Genomic DNA, 27,956 nt, shown 5'->3' on the forward strand with positions numbered 1-27,956 from the left:
ATTCCTTAGTACACTTCCACTTCCTTGGTCTTTGTCCACAGCAGGCATTATCAATCAATCTCAGCACTCTTTTTTTTTTTTTAATGTTTATTTATTTTTGAGACAGAGAGAGACAAGCATGAACGGGGAAGGCGCAGAGAGAGAGGGAGACACAGAATCGGAAACAGGCTCCAGGCTCTGAGCCATCAGCCCAGAGCCCGAGGCGGGGCTCAAACTCACGGACCGCGAGATCGTGACCTGAGCTGAAGTCGGACCCTTAACCAACTGAGCCACCCAAGTGCCCCTCAATCTCAGCACTCTTGTGCACTAAACCTCAGAATCTTTCTCAGACTCTCATGAAACGAACGTTGACACATGAGATGAAGCCCATTTATAGTCCTAGATCTAGACCAAAACCTCTGTTATCAGGACATCAATTTTACTGATGGAAAACCCGAGATCCAGAGATGTGGGGAAAACTACCCGGTCACACAGGCAACTAAAAGGTAGAGTGGGGGATTTGGGACCCAGGTCTCCTGAGTCCCATCCAAGGATGCTCCAAGACCCTCAGCCCCCACAGATCCCAGAATGGAATGAATCTTACTCCAAGGCTCCCCTGCTCCCCATGTGGATGGGAAAGGTGTCAGTGAAGATCCAGGGAGAAAGGGGCCCTGGAGAGAAAATATCTTGGTACCTGTTGCTCCCTCTCCCTTGAACACTGTTCCCCACCATTCTTCTCACTTCTCCTGGGTCATGCCTATTTATCACTTGGGTCTCAATTAGATGGAGTCTCCTCCAGAAAGCCTTCTCTGACCTCCAGACTGGCAGGCACTGCTTGAGCTTCAACTCTGACCCCTCTCCCCTAGCCTCCCTACCCCCCAACACTGTCCATGAGCCAAACGCTGAACTGGCCACTGAAAACACCAAACAGATTAGGCCCTTGCCCTGTAGGAACCAGAATTTGTACATCTGAAAATCTGCCTCCTGCCCCTCACTCTTCACTTCCATTTCTGAAGACCTCTGTTTATTGTTGTTAATTCGGTGGTGCATTTGGTCCATATTCTTGTTTAATGCTTGTAACAATTTGGGAAACATTTACGACTCCCCATTTTATAGATGAGGGAACTGAGGTCCATCAGGGAGGACAGCCACTTGCCAAGACTTACACGTGGTAGAACTTGCTTTTAAATTCAGGTGTACAGGACTCCAGGGTGGTTCAGTCGGTTAAGCGTCCGACTTCGGCTCAGGTCATGATCTCATGGTTCGTGGGTTCAAGCCCCGCGTCGGGCTCTGTGCTGACAGCTCAGAGCCTGAAGCCTGTGTCAGATTCTGTGTCTCCCTCTCTCTCTGCCCCTCCCCCACTCGCGCTCTGTCTCTCTCTGTCTCAAAAATAAATAAACATTTAAAAAAATAAAAAATAAATAAATTCAGGCGTACAGGACTCCAGGGTGCAGGTTTGAGGCCTCTAGAGCAAGAGTTCTTGAACTGGGGTCCAGGCACCCCTAGAATTTGGGGGCCCTTGAACTTGGATGGAAAATAAAATTGCAGTTTTTCACTTACCTCTATCTGAAAGGTGGCCTTTCCTTCGGTTATGAAGGCAGATGACGGTGACCGTGGTGTTAAGCCGTAATGGTGCCTTTATCACCCGTGGAGACCATAGGCATTCATAGTTCTTTTTTTTTTTAATTTTTTAATGTTTATTTATTTATTTATTATTTATTCTTTTAATGTTTATTTATTTTTGAGAGAGAGTGAGACAGAGCATGAACGGGGGAGGGTCAGAGAGAGAGAGAGAGAGAGAGAGAGAGGGAGACACAGCAGAATCCAAAGCAGGCTCCAGGCTCTGAGCTGTCAGCACAGAGCCTGACACAGGGCTTGAACTCACAGTGCACGAGATCATGACCTGAGCTGCAGTTGGACGCTTAACCGACTGACCCACCCAGGCGCCCCTAATTAAGTTTTTTTTAGAATCAAGTTAGTTCACATACAGTGTAGTCTTGGCTTCAGAAGTAGAAACCAGTGATTCATCTCTTATGTGCGACACCCAATGCTTATCCCGAAAAGTACCCTCCTTTAATGCCCATCACCCATTTAAACCATCCCTCCACCCACCTCCCCTCCAAAAACCTTCAGTTTGTTCTCTGCATTGAAGAATCTCCTATGGTTTGCCTCCCTCTCTGTTTTTATCTTATTTTTCCTTCCCTTCCCCTATGTTCATCTGCTGTGGTTCTCAAATTCCACACGTGAGGGAAATCATATGATATCTGTCTTTCTCTGCCTTATTTCCCTTAGCATAATACGCTCTAGTTCCATCCATGTTGTTGCAAACGGCAAGATTTCACTCTTTTCATTGCTGAGTAGTATTCCATTGTGTATATACACTACACCTTCCTTATCCATTCATGGACGTCGAAGGACGTTTTGGCTGTTTCCATAGTTTGGCTATTGTTGATAGCACTGCTATAAACATTGGGCAGGCACATGCACCCTAATGAATTAATTTTTTCTAAGTTTATTTATTTTGAGAGAGAAAGAGAGAGCACACGTGCACAAGCAGGGGAGGGGCAGAGAGGGAGAATCCCAAGCAGGTCTTGCACTGTCAGTTCAGAGCCTGACGCAAGGCTTGAACTGATGAACCAAGCTGTGAGATCACGACCTGAGCCGAAGTTGGATGCTTAACCTACTGAGCCACGCAGGTACCCCATGAATTAAATGTTTTTAGTTGTGGTAAAATACACATAAAATTTACCATTTTAATGATTTTAACTGTATAGTTCAGTGGCATTAAGTCCATGCACGATATTGTACATCCCCCCCGCCCCCCGGAGCTAGTTCCCAAACTTTTTCATCACCCCAAAAGGAAAACCCTGTGGTTTTAGGCAGTTGCCCCCCCACCCCCCTTACTCCTCCGGTCTCTGGCAAAGACAGATCTGCTTTCTGTGTCTGTGGATTTGCCTCCTCTGGACATTTCATATCAAGAGAATCATAGTCAATATGTGCCCTTTTATGTCTGGCTTATTTCATGAATTGAATTCTATGCAGTTTAAAAAAAAAGTATCCTAAGAGGCCCATGGTACCATCGTGCACTGTAATGTGTAAATGGGCCAAAGAGGATTTGTAGCAAACCTCTTGTCTCATGAATTGGGTTTTAGCAGAAAAACATGTTCAGTGAGCACATACTATGTGTCAGGGTCTATCTAAGTGCTTTACACACATAACTGACTGAAATCTCACAGCATCCCTGGGGATGAGGAGAGAGCATTTTACAGATGAGGAAAGAGGCACAGAGAGCTTAAATAACCCTCTAGCTGTCCTATGGAAAGGGCTGAGGCTGGGATTTGAACCCAAGTCCTCTGGTTCTAGCAGCCAGTGGTTAACCACTGGGCCATGATGCACTGGCTCCCCACTTAGCCTCTCAGCCTGGCTCTGAACTCTCACTGCCCCAGCTCCCCACTCATGCCCCCTGACCCTCACTAATCTCTCACTAGCTCCCCCTACACCTTACTAGTCCCTCAGCCCCTCACTAGTCCCTCAGCCCCTCATTAGCTCCCCGTGCCCCTCATTAGTCCCTCAGCCCCTCCCTAGCTCTCCCTGCGCCTCACTAGTCCCTCAGCTTTTTATTAGCTGCTTCTACCCTTCGCTAGCTCCCCCTGCTCCTCACTAATTCCCCCTACCCCTCATTAGTCCCTCAGCCCCTCACTAAGTCCCCCTGCACCTCACTAGTCCCTCAGCACCCCTGTCTTTCCTGTTCTGTCTCTCAGTGAGGCTTCAATCTCCATAGGTCTGTGTGTCTGTCTGTCCTCAGTCTCTGGGCTCCCGCATTTCTCTGGCCATCTCCTCATCTCTCCACCTGCCTCTGCGCCATCTTTACCCTCACAGCCTCAGGTGTCATGGTTCCATCTTTGTACCTTCTGCCCTGATAGTGACACGTGCTGCTCTCCAATGTGAGAGTCTCGCTACCTTCCATTCAACACGCGCAGCCACTGAGGACCACACCGGGTGCTGGAGGGGAAACCACCAGGACAACTGAGGGCACGATGCCTGAATATTGCCCTGTCACTCTGAATCATTCTATACTGATTCCTGTCTTATTGTCATCTGTCCCTCCCACTAGCATGTTAGCTCCATAAGAGCCAGGTATTTATTTACCTGTCCTGTTCATTGCTGCCTCCCCCATGCCTAGAATAGCGCCTCCACACAGCTGTCCAATAAATGTTTGTTGAATGAATGAATGAGTGTTTACCACGTGTCTTGTTGTCTTAGGAGAGCGGGTTTCTCATTCTCTTACCATCTTGTCACATGACGAGTCTCCTTCAGGGTGTGTCTGATCTTCCACTCCCTTTAGCCTTGGCCTCTGGGTCTCTGGGTCTCTCCTGTGGCCACTGCGCATTCACCGAGCACTTAGTGTGTCCCAAGCCGTGCACATTGGGTCTCTTCTCCATCCTCGCAGTGACCCCATAGGGTAGGTACTCACACTTTCCAGAGGGAGAAACCTGACGCTTGTCTAGGTGTCTCTGACACAATAAATACATGACAAGGCTGAGGTTTGAGACTGAGTCTGCCTGACTCAAAATTAGTGCTTTATTTTCGCGTATGAACACTTCCTAGAATGTGTTCCCTCAGAGTCCCTAGACTCTCTGATGTGCTGGGGAGCTGCTATTGACCCTCCTGCCCTCTTGCTGGGTTATTGACAGTGCAAATTAGCATCCTAAAGGCCCTGAGAAGTCCTGCAAGAAAGGAACCTGCTTGCCTTTTTCAATCCAATCTCTCCCTAGTTAATTTTTCCAAAGAATCCCCTTTCCCCAGAATTTACAGTTCTCTTCTGTCTCTTGTCCTCTCTGACTCTTTTTCTCTCTGCTTCTCACTGTCTGCTATCTCTTTCCATGTCTCTGTGTCTCTGTATCTCTCTCAGAAAGGCAGCAGAGGGAAGTGGTTGAATAGCAAGTTCTGCAACGAGACCAGATTTGACACCGGATTCTACTTCTAGACTGCTATGTGAGCTTGGGCAAGGTCTTAAGCTCTCTGGGTTTCACTCTCCCCGTCTATGGGGATGACAGCAATACCTGTCTCAGAGGGTGAGGATTAAGTACCTTACTGTGTGCAAAGCACTTCATGGCTCCCTATCAGTGACTCCTGGGGCTGAAATGAGGCCCCAGGCTCAGTGCTAGATCACACAGGACAGAGGGAACCAGGACTTCGCTGGGGCCAGGGAAGTCCACAGTGGCACCTCTCCAAGGTCAGGAAAGTACAGGTTCCACCCCTGATTTCACAGTATCAGGATTATCAGTGCCCTCCTGTTGGGTTAGAGGTGTATGGGGAGAAGCTGGGCCTGGCAGTTTTGACTTTGAGACTCAGGTAAAGCATAACCTTGCCTCCCCCTCATGCATGTGGGGTGACTCAGCCACCTCACCTCCTAGATCAGGATTTTTGTTGCTGGCAGGTGGCTTGTTTAGCTTTGTAAACAAACTGCTGGTTCCCCATTTTAAAGGAAAGAGTAAACGGGCGTCTGGATGGCTCAGTCGGTTAAGCGTCCAACTTTGGCTCAGGTTTGTGGCTTTGAGCCCCATGTTGGGCTCTGTGCTGACAGCTCAGAGCCTGGAGGTTGCTTCGGATTCTGTATGTCTCTCTCTCCGCCTCTCTCCCCACTCTCTTTCTCTCAAAATAATAAATAAATATTAAAAAAAACATTAAAGGGATGGCACAAAAACAGACACTCAGATCAATGGAACAGAATACAGAGCCCAGAAATGGATCCACAAACATATGGCCGACTAATCTTTGACAAAGCAGGAACGAATATCCAATGAAATAAAGACAATATCTTCAGCAATGGTGCTGGGAAAACTGGACAGCGACATGCAGAAGAATGGACCTGGACCACTTTCTTACACCAGACACAAAAATAAACTCAAATGGATGAAAGACCTAAATGTAAGACAGGAAGCCATCAAAATCCTCAAGGAGAAAGCAGGCGAAAACCTCTTTGATCTTGGCCGCATCAACCTGTTACTCAACATGTCTCCAGAGGCAAGAGAAACAAAAGCAAAAATGAACCATTGGGATCACATCAAAATAAAAAGCTTCTGCACAGTGAAGGAAACAATCAACAAAACTAAAAGGCAACAGACAGAATTGGAGAAGATATTTGCATACAACATATCAGATAAAAGGTTATTATCCAAATCTATAAAGAACTTATCAAACTCAACACCCAAAAAACAAATGATCCAGTGAAGAAATGGGCAAAAGACATGAATAGACACTTCTCCAGAGAAGACATCCAGATGGCCAACAGACACATGAAAATATGCTCAACATCACTCATCATCAGGGAAATACAAATCAAAACCACAATGAGATACCAGCTCACATTTGTCAGAATGGCTAACATTAACAACTCAGGCAACAGATATTGGCGAGGATGCAGAGAAAGAGGATCTCTTTTGCATTGCTGGTGGGAATGCAAGCTGGTGTAGCCACTCTGGAAAACAGTATGGAACGTCCTCAAAAAATTGAAATTAGAACTACCCTATGACCCAGCAATTGCACTACTAGGTATTTATCCAAGGGATACAGGTATGCTGTTTCGAAGGGGCACATACATCCCAATGTTCATAGCGGCACTATCGACAATAGCGATAAATGGATAAAGAAGATGTCGTGTATATATACACACAGTGGAGTATTACTCTGCAATCAAAAAGAATGAAATCTTGTCATTTGCAACGATGTGGATGGAACTAGAGGGTATTATGCTGAGTGAAATTAGTCAGTCAGAGAAAGACAAATATCATATGACTTCACTCATATGAGGACTTTAAGACACAAAACAGATGAACACAAGGGAAGGGAAGCAAAAATAATATAAAAACAGGAAGGGGGACAAAACATAAGAGATTCTTAAATATAGAGAACAAACAGAGGGTTCCTGGAGGGGTTGTGGGAGGGGGGATGGGCTAAATGGCAATGGGTAAAGGGCATTAAGGAATCTACTCTTGAAATCATTGTTGCACTATATGCTAACTAGTTTGAATGTAAATTAAAAACAAATTAAAATTAGAAATGAAAAAAAAAATTAAAGGAGAGAGAAAGAAAGGGGCTGATAGCCAGGCAGAGACACAGAGAGAGGTGAGGATAGAAAACAATTTGAAAAAATAATGGCCGAAAAAAGTTCCAAATTTGGCAAAAATGTAAAAAACACAGATCTAAGAATCTTAACTAAACTCAAGCGTGCACGCGCGTGCACACACACACACACACACACACACACACCAAACTTATTACAGGAAAAAAAAAAACCTACCCCAAGACATGTCATAATCAAATTTCTCAGAACTACTCTTAAAAAGAAAATCTTGGGGCTCCTGGGTGGCTCAATCAGTTAAGTGTCTCACCCTTGATCTCAGGGTCATAAGTTCAAGCCCCTGCGTAAGGCTCCATGCTGGGCATGGAGTCTTCTTAAAAAAAAAAAAAAAAGAGGGGCGCCTGGGTGGCGCAGTCGGTTAAACGTCCGACTTCAACCAGGTCACGATCTCGCGGTCCGTGAGTTCGAGCCCCACGTCAGGCTCTGGGCTGATGGCTCAGAGCCTGGAGCCTGTTTCCGATTCTGTGCCTCCCTCTCTCTCTGCCCCTCCCCCGTTCATGCTCTGTTTCTCTCTGTCCCAAAAATAAATAAACATTGAAAAAAAATTAAAAAAAAAAGAAAAGAAAAAAGAAAATGTTAAGGCAGACACAGAAGAAAGACACATGATGTAGAGAGCAATAAAGCGGGCATCAGATTTCTCATCAGACACAGTACAGCTAAGAAAACACTGGAGTCACATCTTAAAATCCGACATGGCAAACCTCTAAATCTAGAATTCTACATCCAGCTAAAAATCTTCTATAAACAAAGACAAGACACAGGTGTTTTCAGATACACCAACGTTAAGGAATTCCTCACCAGCAGCCCTGTACCCCCAGAAATGTGAAAGGGAGTCCCCCAGGCAGAGGGAAAATGATATCAAATGGAAATATAGGGATCTACACCAAAGAATGAAGAACCTGGACATGTGATTGTAATAGGCAATAGGTAAGATTTTCCCCCCAACTATCTAAATCTTTTAAAAAGATATTTGAATGTTTAAATAAGATAGTTACAATGTAGTGTGAGGCTTACAGCATATGTAAAAATAATCCATGTGAAAACAGTAGACCAGAGCTCCAGAATATTTTATGGACAGGTTCTTATGAGATATATGTGACGTGACATAATACTACCTGAAGAGAGACTACGACAAGGTAAGGATGTATTCTGTGAACACTAAAGCAACCACAAAGATAAATCAAACAGTTGAAGCCAGTAAGCCAGTGAAGGAGATTAAAGGGGATTTGTTAAAAAAAAAAAAAACAAAACAAAAAACACCAAACACACACAAAAAAAACAAACCCAAAAAACATCAAGTTCAAGATGTATGCTGTCAACCACAAAAGTAAGCTAGTAGACAAAATGGAATTATGGAAACTATGTGATCCAAAGAAGTCTGAAAAAGAAGAAAGAGAATGAAGAACACACAGATACCAGACTGAACACCGAGAAACATCTCTGATCATATTCAGTGCAGACAGTTGGAACACCCAAATGAAAAGGTCTGGGAATGGAGGGAAACAAAAGCAAGACTTAACAATATGCTGCCCACAAGAAACATACTTGAGATGCAAAGACACAAGTAAATTAAAAGGGAAGGATGGGGGTGGGGGGAAGGCACCGTAGCAATGCTAATCAGAAGAAATCTCAAAAGGACTAATATTAATATCAGAAGAATCAGATTTCTGAGAAAAGAATCTTACCAGGGATAGAGAAAGCTATTTCATGATGATAAAAGTCGATTCATCAAGAAGACATGACGGTCCCAAAGGTGTATACGCTTGAAAACTGAGCTTTAAAATGCATTCAGCCAAAACAAATAGAACTGCAAGGGGACACAGGCAAATCTCAGTTTACTCAGAGATGGGATTACCCCTCTTTTAATAACTGATAGAACAAAGGGGGTGGAAATTCAGCAAGGATATAGTAGCAGAGAACAGCACTACCAAACACTTTACCTGAGTGACATTTATTGCACACTGAACCCTGCAAGGGCAGAACACATTGCTTCCATGTCTTGGCTCTTGTAAATGATGCTGCAATCGGCAATATGTTTGTGTGTGTGTGTGTGTGTGTGTGTGCACGCATGCTTGCCCAGGCAGATATCTTTTTGAGTCAATGTTTTCTTTAGATAAATGCCCAGAATTGCAATTGCTGGACCCTATGGTTCATCTATCTATGTATCTATCTATCATCTGTTTACCTATGTATCTATGTACCTATGTATCTATGTATCTATCTATGTGAGGTGGAGGCGGGGGGGGGGGGGGGCGGGGAGAGGCAGAGGGAGAGAGAGAGTCCCAAGCAGGCTCCTTGACCAGAGTGGAGCCCAACACAGGGCTCGACCCCATAACCCTGGGATCATGACTTGAGCCGAAATCAAGAGTTAGATGCTCAACCAACTGAGCCAACCAGGTGGCCGGGTACTTCTATTTGTAATTTTTGGAGGGACCTACCTACTATTTTCCACAGTGGCTGCACCAGCTTACAATCCCACCAACAGTGCACGAGCGTTCCCTTTTCTCCACATCGTCGCCAACACCTATGTTTCTTGTCTTTTTAATAACAGCCATCCTAACAGGTGTGAAGTGATGTCTCATTGTGGTTTTGACTGGCATTTCCCTGATGATGAATGATGTTGAACATTTTCATGTATTTGGCATCCTTATCATTGGCCAAGTGATTGCAACATTGGCCTATTTATATAGTCCAGGATAATCTCTCCATTTGACAATCCTTCATTTAATCCCATCTCCAAAATCTCTTCTACCATTTTAGGTAACACTCACAGGTTATGGGGATTAGGACAAGGACACATTTGAGAGGCCACTATTCAGTTTACCCAGGCTGCAAAATAATGAATACCTAGTGGAAAGAAGGTAGGCAAGAAAGAGTGTATACCATATGATTCTACTTAACAGAAAATTTACAAAGTGCAAGCTAATCTCTAGAGACAAACAGCAGATCAGTGGTTGCCGGGGAAGGGGATTAAAAATGGGGGAGGGAGAGGAGTGCCTGGGTGGCTCAGTTAGGTGAGCACTGGACTCTTGATCTTGGCTCAGGTCATGATCTCACAGTTCGTGGGTTTGAGCCCCATGTCGGGCTCTGCACTGTGTCACCACGGAGCCTGCTTGGGCTTCTCTCTCTCTCTCTCTCTCTCTCTCTCTCTCTACCCCTCCCCTACTCCTGCTCTTTCTCTCTCAAAATAGATAAATCAACATTAAACAAACAACCAAAACCCCCAACTCTTCCACAGCTGGCGGCCCCACTTGTGCCCCCTGCAGACTCTGTCCCCATGTTTCTGTATCTCTGCCTCTCTCTTGCTCTTCTGTTCTCTTGCTGTTTCTTTTGTCCCTTCCCTTCCTCTGCCTCCATCCCTACACTATATTCCTTGTCTATTTCTTGGCTTCTCCCTGTCCTGCCTCTGACTCTCAGCATATCCTTTTTTGTAATCTGGTGTGTATTTCGCACTTACACAACGCCTTGATTGGGACCTCGACTTTTCTTCAGAAATACTTAATCTGTGTTTAGATTTCATGAAATTTGTAACTGAAAAACTAGGTTCACATACCCAAGTTGCTCCAAATGTAAGTTTTCTAATCACTGAAGTGAGTATCAATTTCTAACTAAATTAAATTAAGTTTCACATTTTCTGCTAGCCATGTTTCGAGTGCTTAATAGTTGCATGTGGCAAGTGGCTACCATATTGAATGATGCACCTCTAACCTGCCGTTGTGTCTCTCGGTAAAACTGTCCACCTCTCTTTGCCTCCCTCTCCCCATTTATAAAGTGGGGATGACAACCATACCTACCTTAAAGGGTGGGGATTCAGTGAGTTAGTCTGTGTAAGGCACTTTATGGCTCTCCTTCAGTGACACCCGGGGCTCGAATGGGGCCATGGCTCAGTGCCAGATACACAGCACAGCAGGGGCCAGGACCTGGGTCAGGAAAGTCCATGGTGGTACCTCTCCCAGATCAGTGAAGTTAAGGCTCCACCCCTGAATTCAAGATATCGGGACTATCAGTCCTTTCTCCTGGATCGGAAGGGTATGATTCAACCTCTGAGGTCAGGGTCCTGCAGCCTGCAAAGGGTTTGTCCGACACTGCAAGATACACCTCGCCTCGTGTCCCCCCGGTCTCTTTTGAGGGAGAGAGTGACAGAATGAGGTGGAAAGCCAGGCCCAGGGCACGACAGGTGGATGTGGCCACATTCATTTACATCCTGGGCAAATCTGGACTGAGCCTGCCGGAGGCCCAGAGGCCCAGCGTGATGATGGAGACACACATGAGCCCGGGGGACATCAATCAAAATGCACCTAGTCCCTGCAATACGGGAGCTGAGAGTCTAAAGGCAGAAACAGAGACACCAAGAAGTGAGAGATGGCAAGAGATAGAGTCACATAAGACTGTTCCAGAGGGTCAGAGAAATGTCCTGCACTGTAACGGCAGAGCCAGAGGCGGGGACAGAAGTGCCAGGCACTGCTCAGAGCAATCAGAGAGCCAGGGGTAGGCGTGGGGGTGGGGAGGGACCTGAACGCTGCACCCGCCAGGCCTCCGTCTCTATCCCTCTCTCTCTCTCTCTCTCTGAGTCTCCCCAGTTCTGTGCCTCTCCCCTCCTCCTGTCGTCATCATCACTCTCATCAGTGGCTGTCACTGGGGGGGGAGGGAGGGAATAGGGGGGTGGAGGTAGACACCGGGCACCTAAAAGTCCCACACAGACAGGGACCGGGAGACGCACAAACAACGCAGGCACACCCAGACTCACGCACGGAGACGTGCACCCAGATGCACACAGCCTTTCCCAAATGAATCCACACAAATACATGTAAGCCCCCACACACGCAAAAACATATATGCAACCTCATGGAGACGCATACACAGAAACACGCCAGCACGTTCACGTGAATACAAACACCAGTCTGCATATAAACTCCTTCCAGCACACGCACAGATGCAAGCAGGCGTAGGGAAACGTATGCAAGCGCGAGCATGTCAAGGCGAACGCGCATGCTCACCCATAGCCACAAGCAAATACGCCCAATGTGTGCACCAGGCACATGCACTCTTGTGGACTTTGGAATCGCTACCACCGGGTCTCTGCCAACATGTACAGGGTTGTGTGAGCCGGAAGAATGGGACGTCCCATACTTGAAAAAGCACATCACTCTTTCAAGTTCACACTCCTGGACATGATGGGAAGGGAGGCAGGGAGTGAATACAGTTACATAACTGGGTGGGGCAGCCAGCTCAGGATAAAAAGCCCAGATCAATCAAGGCTGAAGTTGGGACAAAGACAGTTGGGCCGGGCCATGGAGCTCAGTGTCGTTCTCCTTCTTGCTGTCCTCACGGGACTCCTGCTTCTGCTGGCCAGAGGCCATCCGAAGGCCCATGGCCGCCTCCCGCCAGGCCCCCGTCCTCTGGCCTTCTTGGGGAATATTCTGCAGATGGACAGAAGAGGCTTACTCAAATCCTTCCTGAGGGTGAGGTGCCGATGCATGGGGTCTGAGGGTGACTTACTGCCCGTGGACCTGGGGATCACTCCCCAGAAGGAGTGAAGGCATCCTTTCAGGCTCCGGGGGTGGGGTGTCTGAAGGTTGGTGAGGAAGGTGCATGGAGGTGAAGCATGGTAGCTGGTGGTCAGATGGTCAGAGGCGTCCCTGCTCCGTTCAAGTGTGTGGGCACTGGCCCCAGAGTGGGCGGGTGGGTGGGCACGCGGAGGTCTCTGGGCGCAAGCGGTGGGTATAGAATTTCATACTCTTCTGCCACCGCCTGTGGAGTCTCTGGGCGTCTGCCCGGCCCTGGAAGAGAGAGAAGAAGGGGCAGAGTCACCAACTGTAAGTTTCTCCTCTGGCAAGAAAAGAGAGCGGAGATTGGCCCAGGTGGATGCCAGGAGGAGAAGGAAGACGGGAGGAGGCACAAGGTTCTTAGCAATAACGGCCACAGACAAATGTGCAGTAATGGCTGACACTGGAGTGTTTACCAGGCTCTGTATCACTGCTTCCTACGCATGATTTTACATGTGATTATCGATTTATTTATGAATAACGTAATCTACATCAGTGCACCCTCTTGGCAACAGAAGAACTGGGTCACCGACATAACTGCCAGCTTACATACCCCAAGGCCACCACACTCCTGAATCTTGGGTTTGTCATCCCTTCGCTTTTAAGACAGAGAATCTTCCCACAAGTGGAGGGATGGGTATGCACAGGCCCCGAGTACTTTTTACTTCAGTGCCTCCCAAGGGCACCACGTTTTTCTGTAAACTCCTGGGCTTGATTTCTTTGCTCAGATTTACATGGCTAGGATTTATCTGTATCGCCGTGGGAATTCATCAGGTCTGGCTTACCACACGCCTGCAGGCGAGGAGAGGTACTATCCTTATCTCACAGGTATGGACCGTGAGGCTCAGCCTGGGGAAGACACTTGTCCTCAGTCACACAGCTGGGACTTCATGGAGGGAAAGCTGGGGTCTGGCACAGAGGTGTCCTCATCTCCAATGTCCTCCTGGGCCAAAGCTACCTAATGATTTGGGGATCACAAATCCTTTGAGAATTTGGTTAAGCTGTGGGCTCTCTCCCCTCCAAATGTCCACAAAGATTTTTACATAAAATTTTGAGAGTTCCAGACCCCCTCAAGTTCTTCCACAGAACTTCCAGGATTCTTTAGGGGTCCATGATCCTCTATTATTATTGCATCTTTGGAGACAGGAAGGGAGAGAATGGACTAAGGGGTGTCACTATGGGACAGGTTGGAGAGGGTGGCCCCGCTCCTCCTCCATTCCCTAGTATGCTCCCAGATCTTTCTAGAGTCAGACAGATGTGGATTTTGTGTTCCAGAGTCAACTCTTACTCATTGAGTCTCAGTTTCCTCCTCTGTTAAAATGAGATGGTGGTAAGAATGTGTGTCTTATAACATTAATGAGGACTGGGTGGCATACTGCATAGAGCCTGGTGTATATAGTCAGTGCTCATTAAATGGTAGCTCTTTTGATCCATTCATTCAACAGTCATTTACAGGGCACCTTCTGTGTCCTGGGAATATTGTAGGCATTGATGACGTGGCTTTGGACAAGGCATACAAGTTAAGCAAATAAGGAAATACTAGGTAGACAAGAGCTATGATTAAAAGAAAGCCAGGTGCTCTTTTAGAAAGTGGTGGAGCTACTTTAGATTGATAGTGGGGGAGAGGCTCAGTCTCGCTGTGTCTGTGAGCAGACACCCTGCAAGATGCCCAAGGAAAGCACCATAGAGAGGCAGATGTCAGTGCAAGAACACTGAAGCGAGAGCAAGCTCGGCATGTTTGGGGGAGAACATGGAGGCTGGATCTGAGGGAGGGAAGGGGCGAGGGGGAGGACAAGCAGAGGGGTGACGCAGCCACCTCATGCAGGGCGATGTGGATCAAGGTGGAGACCTCAGATCTTGCCCTCAGTGCAGTGGGGGGCATTGGAGGGTTTGGAGCCAGTTAGGGGTATTAATTAATTTACATTTTCATAGGGAATACTCTGGCTTCAGACTGGGGTGAGGTGGGTGGCCAACTGATCATAAGGGGAGAGGAATGGCAGTAGGGAGACCATAAGGAGGCTCTGCAGAGATCAGTGGGAGAGATTTTGCAGTAAACTTAATCTTTTCATGATTTTAAGTCAAATTTTAGTGAGGCTTAACATGACCCCTAAAAGTGCACAAGTCGTAAACGTTCAGCTCAGTGAATTCTCTCAAGCGACATACTCCTGTAATTGACATATAGGTAAGTAACAACACGTCCTGTCCCCAGAAACCACCCTCCAGTCCCCTTCCAGTCACCACCCTCTCACTATCTTGACTTCATATAAATAGAGTTAGACATATGGACACTTTTGTGTCTGGTTGATTTGGCTCAACACTACGCCTGTGAGTTTCATTCGAGTCTTGGCTGTAGCGTGGGTTCTTTTTCATTGCTGCATAGTTATTCCATGGCATGACTATATCGCCATATATTTATTCTCTATCAGTGTTGCTGAGAATTTTATTTGAAAAACTTCAATGGGCGCCTGGGTGGCTCAGTCTGTTAAGCTTCCGACTTTGGCTCAGGTTATGATCTCGCAGTTTGTGGGTTCAAACCCGGATCGGGCTCTGTGCTGACCGCTCAGAGCCTGGAGCCTGCTTTGGATTCTGTGTCTCCTTCTTTCTCCCCTCTTCACACTCTGTCTGTCTCTCAAAAATACATAAACAAAAGTTTTAAAAAAATCTTCAGCGAATCAGGTTGATGTACACATTTTGGTTGGGCGTGCATCTGGGAGTGAAGTTAATGAGTCATTGAATGTGCATGTGTTTAGGTTCAGTAAATACCACGGAGCAGTTTTTCAAATGCCTGTGCTGATGTTATGTCACGATCATCCCCGAAGCCATCATTTTCTCTTCATATCTACCAAGCGGTTTAGGGTAGTTCTCTGGGGAAATTGTCAGGAGAAAGACAGCAGGTTGACGTTGGGTCACAGGAAGGATGACCCTTCAGTTTCAATGCTGGGGAGATCTGGTTCGACTCAAGGGTATAGGCAGAAGTAAGAGATATTTAACCATCTGTACTGCTTAGGGCACCAACCATGCAGACTCTGGCTGGGTCATGGGTTTATCCTTTAGTTGCTGGGTCCTGGGAAGGGGAGGGCACCCTGGGGTGGGGGGTCTTGGGGTACTCAGTAGCTAATTGCCAATCTATACATGAGTGTTTTTATGGTTTAACAACTGGGATGGCCACATGGGTGCACATTGGCTAACAGTAACCTTGGGCGTGGATATGCTTCACAGCTCCGAGAGAAATACGGGGATGTCTTTACGGTGTACCTGGGGCCAAGGCCTGTGGTCATGCTGTGTGGGATAGAAGCCATACGGGAGGCCCTGGTGGACCAAGCTGAGGCCTTCTCTGGCCGCGGGAGAGTGTCTACTGTAGAACGAATCTTTCAAGGCTATGGTAAGGACCTCAAAGGCACCTGGAGGGGAATGATGGAAGATGGAAATTGGGGAGGGTGAGTCTGGGAAGGGGGGATAAGAGGCGCAGAGGGGCCCAGAGTGTCCTTCCAACCCTCTTGGCAATCCATGCCTTCCCTACACCCGCAGGTGTGATCTTTGCCAACGGGGAACGCTGGAAGCTCCTTCGGCGATTCTCTCTGGCCACCATGAAGAACTTCGGGATGGGGAAGCGGAGTATAGAGGAGCGGATTCAGGAGGAGTGTCAGTGTGTGGTAGAGGAACTGCAGAAAACCCAGGGTGAGTCCCCGGAGAATGGGTATGCAGGGTGCGTGGCAACAGTAAGACTGAGGTGTATCTGTGGGCAGAGAAAGAGAGGCAGAGATAGAGAACGACCCTGAGAGACCATCCAGCAGAGGGACAGACAGAGATGGGTAGGAATGGAACACAGGGAGCCAGAAGAGATATGGGGTGTATAGTGTCGAGAGTAACTCAAGGACATAAACTTGGTTATGTATTAGCATGCTATTTACTTGGGTTCAGGGAAACCAACCCATGGATAACGTGTATCTGCAAGGGCAAAAATAAGACTTACATAAAAGCAGGCAAAGAGAGAAAGGGGAAAATGATAGACACTTTGCAAATGCCAAAGTGGGTTTTTATTCTTCTTGAGTGGACTATTGACAAGCTGTCAGCGAGCAAGATGGGCAGCTGGGGCGTCCTGCCCTCAGGCAGCTGGGGCATCCTGCCCTCAGGCAGCTGGGATGGGCTATCAAAGAAGCACTTCTGAGGGGGGCCTGGGTGGCTCAGCCGGTGAACCATCTGACTCTTGCTTTCGGCTCAGGTCATGATCTTATGGTTTGCGAGTTCGAGTCCTGCGTCCGTCTCTGCACTGACAGCACAGATTCTCTCTCTTTCCCCCTCTCTCTTTGCCTCTCCCCCACTCATTCTCTCTCTTTCTCTCTCAAAATAAATAGACTTAAAAAAAAAAAAGAGAAACGCACTTCTACTTACTTTTGGATTCTCCATATAAGGGTGTTTATGAGACATAAAGATGACAGGGTCCTTTCATAAGAGATTTCGAGAGGTAAATGTACAGGCTGGGAGGGAGAGGCAGAGGCAGAGACATAGGGAGCAATAGAGGACTAGGGGCAGCAGACCATGAAGACAGACTCAGATGGAAAAAGAGCGACTCAGATGGAGAGAGGGAAGGGAAAAGAGACACAGATGGAGAGATGAAGACAAAGAGAGACTGGAAGAGACCGGGAGAAGCAAAAAGAAACCAAGGCAGAGAGAAACCAAGGTAGAGAAAATGAGACTGACAGACAAGCTCAGGAAAGGGTGTGCAGGGGAGCAAGAGAAGACGGACAGGTGAGACCCGCAGAGAGAGGCTGATGCCATGACACTTCCGGGTGGGTGCACAGTCCCTGCTCCCCTCCCATCCAGGGAGGTCAGGATGTATACAGACATCAACCGTCAAGTGCAGAACGATTCCCTGGAGACCAAAGAGCCCTGGAGGTGGAGAGAAGAGATGAAGGGAGGGGATGACAGACAAGGGACAGGGAGAGCAGAGCTTTTAAACTTGCACATGTGATTGACTGAACACCTGCCCTGCACCCATCTGCCCCTGGGACTTAACTACCTGCCCCCAGGGTCAGAGCTGAGGCCTGAGAGGGACCCACCACACAGCCTCCATAGCCCGACTACCCTGGAGACAATGACAGAACGGCACTTTCCCCCCAGGGTTGTGGTGGGAATTTGGTAAACTAATACATGAAGTGCTGAGAACAGGACCTGGCTGGCCCATCATCTGGGCTGGTGAATGTTAGCGGTTCCTGTTCCTGCTTCTTTGTCATCACTGAGCGAGGGAGGGCAGTCACACGGAGATGGGGCAGTGGTCAAGTGCTCCCAAGGCCTTTGTTTGAGTCCGTGTCCCATGACCTGTGCCTCCTCCTCCTAGGAGCCTTCCAGAACCCCACCTTCCTTTTCCACTCCATGACTGCCAACATCATCTGCTCCATTGTCTTTGGAACACGCTTTAGCTACAAAGATCCCAAGTTCCTGCGGTTGCTGGACTTGTTCTACCAGACCTTCACGCTCCTCAGCTCCTTCTCCAGCCAGGTCAGGGAGCTGGTGTGGGAGGCTGGTGTGGGAGGTGGATGTCCAGGGCACAGGGAAAGGGGTGATCTGCTTTGGTGTCCCAGAAATGCAGCTTTGGGCTGGAAGGGGGGCACAGACAGCAGGGAGGGACAGGGACACTGAGCAGTAGAGGGCAGGAGGGACGGGAGACAGGGATGGGGAGCCTAGGATGAGGAGACAGAGATGGAAAGTCAGAGAGTCAGCAAGAGAGACCAAGACATGAGGGTTTGGAAGAGGAGAGAGAAGGACAGGGCGAAAGTGACAAGGAAGAGCAGAGATCAGAGACTCTGAGAGGCAGAGTGGCGGAGACAGAGGGAGAGAATAGGACTCAGACTGTCAGGCTCTCTATTCTTCTGTTCCTGATTCCTGCAAATCTTCACCTCTGTCTTTGGCAAATCTCCTCAATTGAAGAAATTCAAGGGTACGTGAAAATAAGGGACCACATTTCTTCATTTTCCCCATTTCCCCGCCCACTTTTGGTCTTTTTAAAAATATCTCCCAGATTATAAAGTAATATGCTCCTCTTTTAAAACAAAATATTGTGGTTTCTCTTTCTCAATGAATCTGGAAATACCACGATTATACATTAAGTGTAAAATTAAACTGCAGAACAGTATGCCTCATTATGGTTCGTACCCAGGAGTGTATGTCAGATTTGTGTGTAGGACTGTTCCAAATGGTTAGTCACAAACTCCCATGACCTCCTGCTAGACAGTCTGATCCAAAAAGGTAGGATGGGGCCCAGAGTGAATATTTGCAACAGGTGCAGCAGGTGATTTCACTTTTCTCTTCCCACAGAGAACCACAGAGAAAAATCTAGAACGAGATTGACTAGAGAGTTATCAATGGTTATCGCTAAAAATTAAGAAAGATTGGGGTGCCTCGGTGGCTCCATTGGTTAAGTGTCCAACTTTGGCTCAGGTCATGATCTCACAGTTCAAGTGTTCGAGCCCTGCATCGGGCTCTGTGCTGACAGCTCGGAGTCTGGAGCCTGCCTTGGATTCTGTGTCTCCCTCTCTCTACTCCTCCCCCACTCATGCTGGCATGCTCTCTCTCTCTCTGTGTCTCTCAGAAATAAAGAAACAAAAAAATTTTTTTTAATTAACAAAGAATTTTACATTGCACTCTCTGTTTCCACCTTTTTTTTTTTTTGCAATTACTTGCAACAGTTAGGTATTACATTACTCCTAGACATTCCAGTAGAAATATGTTCCAAAATAAATAGTCTTAAGCCGGCAGTAGGCTCATCTTGTGCTTGCATCACGTTATCAATGTTTGGTGCAGCAAAGGAGATGTGAGGGGTGGAAAGAGTCAGAGAGGTCCGAGCCAAACAGATCTACTGGGCGAAGTAGGCAATAGAGGCACAGAGAGCCAACCACCTGGCTGACTCAGTGAGTAGACCAGGCGACTCCTGATCTCAGGGCCGTGAGTTCGAGCTCCACACTGGGTGTAGAGATGATTTAAAAGAAAAAAGCAGCTGCAGAGAGACAAGTGAGAAGAGACACACACGAGTAAGGAGAGGCGCCAAGGAGAGAGGTGTGGCAGCAACCAAACCGGGACGGGAGGATGAGGGAGGAAGAGACAGAAGGAGAAAACTGGGAGAACAACAGATCAAAGGAGACTTAGAATCAGTGAGGGAGAGGCAGAGACAGAAACAGAGAGGCAGAGCAAGGTGAGATTCTGCCCCAGCCAGGCCCCAGGAGGGCTCTCCTCCCTGTGACTCACTGACTCCACCCCAGGAGGACCTCACAGCCCCTTCTCTGCTGCAGGTGTTCGAGCTTTTCTACAACTTCTTGAAGTACTTTCCAGGTACACACAGGCAAATCTACAAAAACATGCAGGAAATCATAGCCTTCATAGAGGACGCTGTGGAGAAGCACCGTGAAACCCTGGACCCCAGCACCCCCCGGGACTTCATCGATGCCTACCTGATCCGCATGGACAAAGTGGGGGTTGGGGGAGGGGAACAGGAGGGGGCAGGGAGGGAGGAAAAGATGGCAGCGAAGAGAAGAAGGGTGGGGAAAGGGGGAAGGGAGTGGGGAAGAGGGGAGGGAGATTGGGAAAGGGAGGAGAGACTCAGGAACCAACTGAGGGGAAGAGGAAAAAAGGGGAAAGTTGGGAGGAGAGAGGGAGAGAGAGACAGGTGGTGTGGGACCCAGCAGCAGGGGAGGGCGCCCCCAGGCAAGAGCGTGCAGCAAAGCCCCCGCTCCCCTGACACGCCCCCTACCGCTCGGATTCAGGAGAAGTCCGACCCCAACAGCGAATTCCACCATCGGAACCTCATCTGCACGGTGCTCTCCCTCTTCTTCGCCGGCACGGAGACCACCAGCAGCACGCTCCGCTATGGTTTCCAGCTCATGCTCAAGTACCCTCACGTCACAGGTGGGTGGGCGGGGACAACCGATCGAGGCAGGGGGCGGGGGCTTCTCACCCCTTTGGGAGCTGCAAAAGTGCAGCTGGGATCCTTCCTGAATGAGGGAGGAAGTGTTCACCTCCTATATATACCAGGAGCGCTGCAGGTTTTGAATGAGCCCCTGACTAAGGCAGCCCCGCCGGTGGATGGATGAACAATCCGTCGGTGTGTTCTCCCATCATGTAAAGGCAGACTCCTCTCTCTGCCCACCCATCCATCCATTTGTCTATCCTTTTATTTGGTACCTGTATTGATTACCTTATACTCAGATTCTTTCGCCTATGATTGATTCAAGGACCTAGGCTTCCATTCTTTATTTGGATTAATTGATTCAATTGTTGATCTTTTGAAACAGGGATTAATGAATGAAGTACTGGTCATTGATTCATTGGCTCGTTTGTCCATGCATGCATCCATCTGCCCTATGAACTAGATTTCATTCCTTAATTCTTCCATCGGTCTTTCAATCCACCCTTCATCCATTTATTATGCATTTAGTTCAATTAATTCATCACTGATTATTTATCTGTCATTCAGTCCCTCCATCTATTTGTTCCTTTCTTATACCTATTTTATTTTACCTATTTTTATACCTGTTTCATCACTTTTTGATACCTGTTATTTCACTAATTTATTTATTTATTTATTGCTCTATAGATCTAGCCATCCATTCATTTATGCAATTGATTTACTGGTTAATCAGGTTCAATATTTGTCTATGGGCCATTTATTAATTAATGACCCAATAATTCATATATTGATTGATAAACAAATACATACATCCATTCACTAATGTTCTTCCATTCATCACTCTTTCCATTCATAAGTCGACTGGCTTATGTACTCATTTATCCAGGTGTTTGTGGGTTAATCTATTGATCTATTTCATGGTTATATTCCTGACACCTAGCACAGTGTCTCATCTATAATACACACACAATAAATATTAGGTCATTTTCTACTCTTTTTGTTTTTAAAAGTTTAAATGTTTATTTATTTTTGAGAGAGGGAGAGAGGGGAGAGGGTGAATGGGGGAGGAGCTGAGACCGAGGGGACAGAAAATCCAAAGCAGGTTCTGTAATGACCGATGTGGGGCTCAAAGTCATGAACCTTGAGATCAGGACCTGAGCTGAGGTCAGACATTTAACCGCTTAATTGACTGAGCCACCCAGGCTCCTCTCCAGTCTTTTTAGAGGGAGAATTTTGACAGGTTTATAGCCTTGAGTTCTTATGTGAAATTCTGTGCAAAATTGTGGTGTGTGCATGTGTGCATGCACACACGCACGTGAGTGTGTGTGTGTGTGTGTGTGTGTGTGTGTGTTTACCTGTGCCTGTGGGAAGATAATTCATAAGATTCAATAGATTTGAAAGGGTGAGAATTCTTGCTTCCCACCTGCCCCCCGGCCTCCCCCCTCTTCCAGGCTTGTTGCTCTGAGGGGTGTCGATGACCTAACCCTTTATTACAGGTTTTTCCTGGCTCATTAGCCCACACAAAGCAGTGGCCCTGCTGAAATGTCTCCTTTAAATGAGGTTCCCTCAAACTGAGGGTTGATGGGGGGGTGGGAGGGCAGGGAGGGTGGGTGATGGTTACTGAGGAGGGCACCTTTTGGGATGAGCACTGGGTGTTGTATGGAAACCAATTTGACAATAAATTTCATATATTGGAAAAAATAAAATAAAATGAGGTTCCCTGGTCCCACTCTTCTGTGCAGAGAGAGTCCACAAGGAGATTGACCAGGTGATTGGCCCACACCGCCTTCCATCCCTTGATGATCGAGTCAAAATGCCATACACTGACGCAGTCATCCATGAGATTCAGAGATTCAGTGACCTCTTCCCTATTGGCGCGCCACACATGGTCACCAAAGACACTTACTTCAGAGGGTACTTCATGCCCAAGGTGAGGCCAGCTGGGCTCCCACATTTTTCCTGTGTGGGCATCCTGGGTTCTCTTAATCTCTGCACTTGACATGTTTTTGGTTTTATCACTAGGGCCCTCTTGGTTTTTTGTTTGTCTGTTTGTTTGGTTTTGTTTTGTTTTGTTTTTAAGGGTGGGCTGAGGAAAGGAATGGCAGTATCTGTTGACCTTGTGACTCTCCCTCAGGGCACTGAAGTACATCCCCTCCTGCACTCTGCTCTCAATGACCCACATTACTTTGAAAAACCAGATGCCTTCAACCCTGACCACTTTCTGGATGCCAATGGGGCACTGAAGAAGAATGAAGCCTTTATCCCCTTCTCCATGGGTAAGCCAGGCCTGCACTCTCTTTCCCAGACACCAGAGTGAAAGGCTACTCTCTCTTTGAGACAGTCCAGGAGAGATCTTGGTTCATTGAGCAGCTACTATATGCCAGTTGCTTTACCTTTAACCCACTTCATCTTCCCTGCAGCCCTAGACAGGGCTTAAGAAGACCACATCCCAAAGGCACATCTCGGTAAGCTGGGCCTTGGGAAAGTATTTTAACCTCTCTACACCTTGGTATAGAGATACACGTTGGTATAAAATAGCTGGTGAGCACTACTCTGAGCTTGCAATGCTTGCAATGTGGTTAGAATTGCTTGGCACAAAGTCGGTGCTCATGGATGGGATGATGATTATTATCATTAATCATAACTGTGATAAATGCTCTGAAAGGGACTTTGGGAACACAAAGAGGAAATACTTTCTACTCTTGGTGGTTCGGTGAGGAAAAGCTTTCATCGAAGCACTGGTTCTAAGCTAAGACCTCAGGGGTGAGTATCAATCAGCCACTAGGAAGAGTGTTCCAGGCAGAGGGAACAGCAAGTCAAAGCCTGAAGGTGGAGACAGCATGGCATATTTGAGAAAGGAGACAAACCCAGGGAGCCTGGAGTGTGGATTCTAAAAGGGGAGAAGGGTGAAGATCTCAGCTGGAGGGCCTTGGAAGCTGGGGGGAGTTTGGGTTTATCTTGCTGGTACTGGGAGCCAGGAGTGGGTCTTGACATGCTCTGACCTGTCTCTTTCCCCATTCTCCACTATGTGGCCCCGTCTTGAGAAAACCCCAATGCCCAGAATCCTCATCCTTTGGGAGAAAGGAGGACCCCCGAACTAACGCCCTAGTCTTGAGTTCCATCAGTGACCCCAGTGACCCAGATCCCCTGGCTCTGCCCAGTACTATGGCTTCCCTCATTTCATCCTAAGTGAGAGTTGGGGGACTTGTGGGATGGTGGGGTGGGGCCCATGATCCCATTCACTAGTCCTGCTCTAAGGTTAGAGAGAGAGGCAGAGATGTAGAGAGGGAAGGAGAGAGAGAGACAAAGAAAGAATGAGGGAGAAAAATGGAGAGAAGGACAAAGACAGACACAGAGAGAGATAATGACAGGGGACAAGTGACAGAGACTGAGTGCACAATGAGACAATACAGTGAGGAAGGGGAAACAGAGAGGGAATAGGAGACAGAGAGAGAGAGGGGGGGAGGGAGGGAGAGAGTTTCAGATGGAATCAGATCCAAATGGACAGAGACAGGGAGCTTAAGATTGAAGAAAGTCGGCAAAAGAGGAAGGAGACAGAGGAGCAATGTCTGATGGGAGGTCAATCAGAGCAAAAGACTGATGCAAGATTGCCATGAGTGGAAAGAACGAAAAATCAAGCCAAAAAGATGTTAGAGCCAACGGGATAGTGAAGGGTGTCCCAGTGGACAGTCCCAGGGATTGGGATTGGAAGAGAGGATGGGAGGGAGACAGGAGTCAGGCTGTTCTGGAAAGAACTGGGTCACAGAACCAGTCACAGGAGAACTAGTCTAGAGCCCTGCTCTGAGTATCTCTAAGTCCCTGTTACCTAACTTCTGATGTGCCAAAAAGATACAGACATTTCCCCCAGAGATGTCCACATAGGCATAATGTCTGACACCTTGACTGGTCTCGGAAATCTCTGAATGGCCTTGCCATGGTGGCCAGCTTGCAGATCAAGAGCCATTGAGGTGGGGTGCCTGGGTGGCTCAGTTAAATGTGGGGCTTTAGCTCAGGTCATGATCCACCCTTGGTGAGGTCGAGCCCTGTGTCAGGCTCTGTGCTCAGAGCTGAGAGCCTGCTTCAGATTCTGTCTCCCTCTCTCTCTGCCCCACCCCCCTGCTCCCACTCTGTGTATTTGAGAGAGCTCTCTCAAAAATAAGTAAACATTAAAAAAGAAAGAGCTACTGAGGTAAAGGAGGCTTTCAGTGCCTCTTCCTGGGGTTCCTACTCCCTTTGTGTTATTTCTCTTCAAGCCCATGCTTCATAACCTACTGGAGGCTCTCACACCTCTGGGAATCCAAGGAAGCAGACCCATTCACAATTCTTTTTATTTATTTATATATTTTAATAGCACGTGAGCATGGGCTCCTGAGCAGGGTAGGGGCCGAGAGAGAGGGAGAGAGAAAATCCAAAGCAGGCTCTGTACTATTCACGCAGAGATCAAGACCTGGGAGCCAAAATCAAGAGTCAGACACTTAACCAACTGAGCCACCCAGGTGCCCCGTCCCATTCACAATTTTGAGTGTAGTTTGGTTTTTCCCCCAAACTTTTGAAGCCCATGGCTCTTGGACTGAGATAAAATGACAACCCAGATGTAGACAAACACACACAGTGTCAGATACACCCTCATGCTCCCAACCGCACACACTCCCCCCATGCGCTCCCTGCCCCCCAATCCTCCTCACACTCCCCCCTCATACACTCCCAACACAACTCCCCTCCACACTCCCCTCCATACTCTCCCCACATGTTCCCCACACAACTCCTGTCTACATTCCCTCCACACGCTCCTCCCACACACCCCCTACACACACCCCACACCCCTCCCACACAAACTGCCCACCACATATACATTCCCCACCAGACACACACACACCCCCACCAGATACACACCCTACCACAAGCATACACTCCCCACCCCCCACCCACTCCCACACACACTCCTCACTGCACACACCCAGAAACATACACAAACAATAACTACACCTATAGTATCCTTAGTACAAGCCAGGTCCTAGTCTGAGAATTTTTACAAATGTTAATTTCTTTAACTTCATAATAGTCCTTTGAAATAAGTACCATCCTCCTCATATTAGAGATGAAGGACATTAAAAATGTTGTCAGAAATGTGCACACACCTGCACATGTGGAGGCAGACACACACACACACGCACACACATCTAACCTGAAGTGGGTGTTTATTCTCCAAGTGGCCACTGAAGCCTCTGGAAATCTCACAGAAGCTACAAACTCTCCTGGAAAAACGTGCAAGGCACCTCCACCCAAACGTTAGCCCCTGGTTTCAGAGGGCTCGGGACCCCCCTAAAACACCACCCTGGATTGCAGGTTGAAGGCCAGTCCCATACAAATCTGTTGTTGATGGACACAGAAGTCTGGGCTTTGGGATGTGACCAGGCAAGAGATGTGCATCGGCTCTGTGCCCACATTGGTGATCTTCTGTGTTCACAGGGAAGCGCATTTGTCTTGGTGAAGGCATCGCCCACATGGAATTATTCCTCTTCTTCACCACCATCCTCCAGAACTTCTCTGTGGCCAGCCCTGTGGCCCCCGAGGACATCGACCTCACACCCCAGGAGAGTGGCATAGGAAGAGTGCCCCCAGTATACCAGATCAGCTTTCGGTCCCGCAGAGGGGACTGAGAGAAGGGCCTCAAAGGATCCCAGGATCAGGAAGTATTCCCACCTCTGCAGAAGCCAGTTCCTTGACTGGCCCTGGGTCTTCCTGCTGCTGAGAGACCCACCACAAGCCAGTGTCTCCCCCCTCCTCTGTTTCTGCCTCTGTGGGAGAGTCCTTTCTGCAGCCTCATCTCAGACCATCACTCTGCAGCTCTTGCATAGACTCATGGAAGTGTTTTCCTTTCCTTTGTTAACAGAGTTCCCAGTGTGGTGTATATATAGAAGCTGGGGGCTAAGATGGGAGACTTGACTCGGATGCTCTTTGCATTTGTGCCTCCCAGGCCACGGCTTCCCCCAGGGGCTTCTCCCTTCCTCAGAACAACCACAGTCTCCATTTAGCAACTGTTTGCGCTCCATGATCTGTGCATACGTGACCTCCCTGGAATCCTCTAGCAGTCACTCCCCATTCCCCCTTCCCCTCAGCTCCTGGCAACCACCAGTCTGCTTTTGGTCTTTATGTATTTGCCTATTCCGTGTGTTTCATGCAAATGGAATCATACAATACGTGCTCTTTTGTGTCCGGCTTCTTTCACTTGGCATAATATTTTGGGGTTCATCCACATTGTAGACCATTGCTTGTACACTGCCATCCCCATTCTTACTGAATTTCCCTACTTCCATCCCTCTATGCAAGGGCCTCCTCGGCCCCTTCAGCTGCATGATTCTCCCCTGGTACCTTGGATTCCCTGGTATTCCCCTTCATTCCCCTGAGACTGAAACAAACATCCAAATCCTGACATCCCCTGGGAAGATGGTGATCCATGCCATCTTACGTGAACCCACTTATTGTCAGGTCACTAAGGATCCTTCTAGAAGATGAGAACTTCTTCACTGCAAAACCAGGCCCAAGAAGGCAAATATTTGCTAAGGAATGAATGAATGAATGAATGGTTAAATCAGGCAGCCTCAAACCCACCCAACATGGAGCTAGGCTTTCCCCATCAGACCTTATCTTTTTCTTCATTTCTCATTCTCTTCTGAGGCCCATAGCAAATCCTTCTTTCCAGCGATCTCAGGATGCCTCAGTTCGGTCTTCTAGCGATTTCCAATCCCTCATGATGCAATGCCACCCTCTAAGAAAATCAGCCAAGAGCCACCCTTGCAGTAGACCATCCTACACCAGGCTCTGCCAGCTGGCACCACCGCCCTTCCCTCAAGAAGGTACCCCAGGTTCAAGGGCATTGCCTGCTAAGATTCGTCCGGCCAGCCAGGGGCCAATGGGAAGCCAGTTTGGGGATCCAATAGAGAGGCTAAACTTCCTGGCCTCTGCAGCACCTGCTATCTTTGGGTTCCCTGATGCCACTGGGGAGTTACCAAGAGCTGTGCTAAAGTAGATTTTTGGCACATCCGCCCCAATGATCACAGAAAAGAGAAGGTGACACACAACAGAGCAGCCTACCTTTTAAGAGGGATAGCAGGATGGTAGGAAGACATAGGTGGGACCATGGCAGTCACAGCCCCTTGCTGCTCTGGGGTCACCTGGCTTCTTGGAGTCAACTCCCTCCTGGACTGTGGCCTCTGCCCTTCCTGGGGAACTTTTTGCTGGGATCGGGCCCATGAGAGAAGTTTCTGGAATTCTTATAAGAAGAAATGCAGGGAAGGTAAACCAGAGAGAGAAAATTCTGATAGACATGGGGCTTTGAGCTCTGGTTCTGCTGGGGTGGGAAGGGAGAGGTACTAGAGCTTATGTG

The 27,956-nt window shown here is 47.9% G+C and overlaps 1 protein-coding gene and 1 long non-coding RNA gene across 2 annotated transcripts; one reads left to right on the forward strand and one right to left on the reverse strand.

Moving 5' to 3' along the window:
- Positions 1-12,401: 12,401 nt before the first annotated feature.
- LOC123382307 lies at positions 12,402-20,550 on the reverse strand. Its single transcript, XR_006590506.1, has 3 exons — positions 20,414-20,550; positions 12,623-12,903; positions 12,402-12,543 (listed from the first exon to the last, which is right to left on the reverse strand). It is a non-coding gene; the product is annotated as an uncharacterized LOC123382307 (long non-coding RNA).
- Positions 12,415-26,773, forward strand: CYP2B6 (cytochrome P450 family 2 subfamily B member 6). The gene is made up of 9 exons (XM_023245329.2): positions 12,415-12,585; positions 15,889-16,051; positions 16,198-16,347; positions 18,008-18,168; positions 19,956-20,132; positions 20,427-20,568; positions 22,312-22,499; positions 22,704-22,845; positions 26,039-26,773. The coding sequence occupies exons 1-9, from the start codon at positions 12,415-12,417 to the stop codon at positions 26,227-26,229; spliced, it is 1,485 nt and encodes a 494-aa protein (XP_023101097.2). The 3' UTR covers positions 26,230-26,773.
- Positions 26,774-27,956: the final 1,183 nt, after the last annotated feature.

The sequence above is a fragment of the Felis catus genome, chromosome E2 (genome assembly GCF_018350175.1).
Source record: "Felis catus isolate Fca126 chromosome E2, F.catus_Fca126_mat1.0, whole genome shotgun sequence".
NCBI classification, from domain to species: domain Eukaryota; kingdom Metazoa; phylum Chordata; class Mammalia; order Carnivora; family Felidae; genus Felis; species Felis catus.

Excerpts from the sequence above, each read along its gene's own strand:
- CYP2B6 (XM_023245329.2), top strand. The coding sequence starts at position 12,415 with ATGGAGCTCAGTGTCGTTCTCCTTCTTGCTGTCCTCACGGGACTCCTG. Across the intron at positions 12,586-15,888 it reads TACTCAAATCCTTCCTGAGG|CTCCGAGAGAAATACGGGGA; the intron begins GTGAGGTGCCGA and ends TATGCTTCACAG. Across the intron at positions 20,569-22,311 it reads CAAGTACCCTCACGTCACAG|AGAGAGTCCACAAGGAGATT; the intron begins GTGGGTGGGCGG and ends TCTTCTGTGCAG.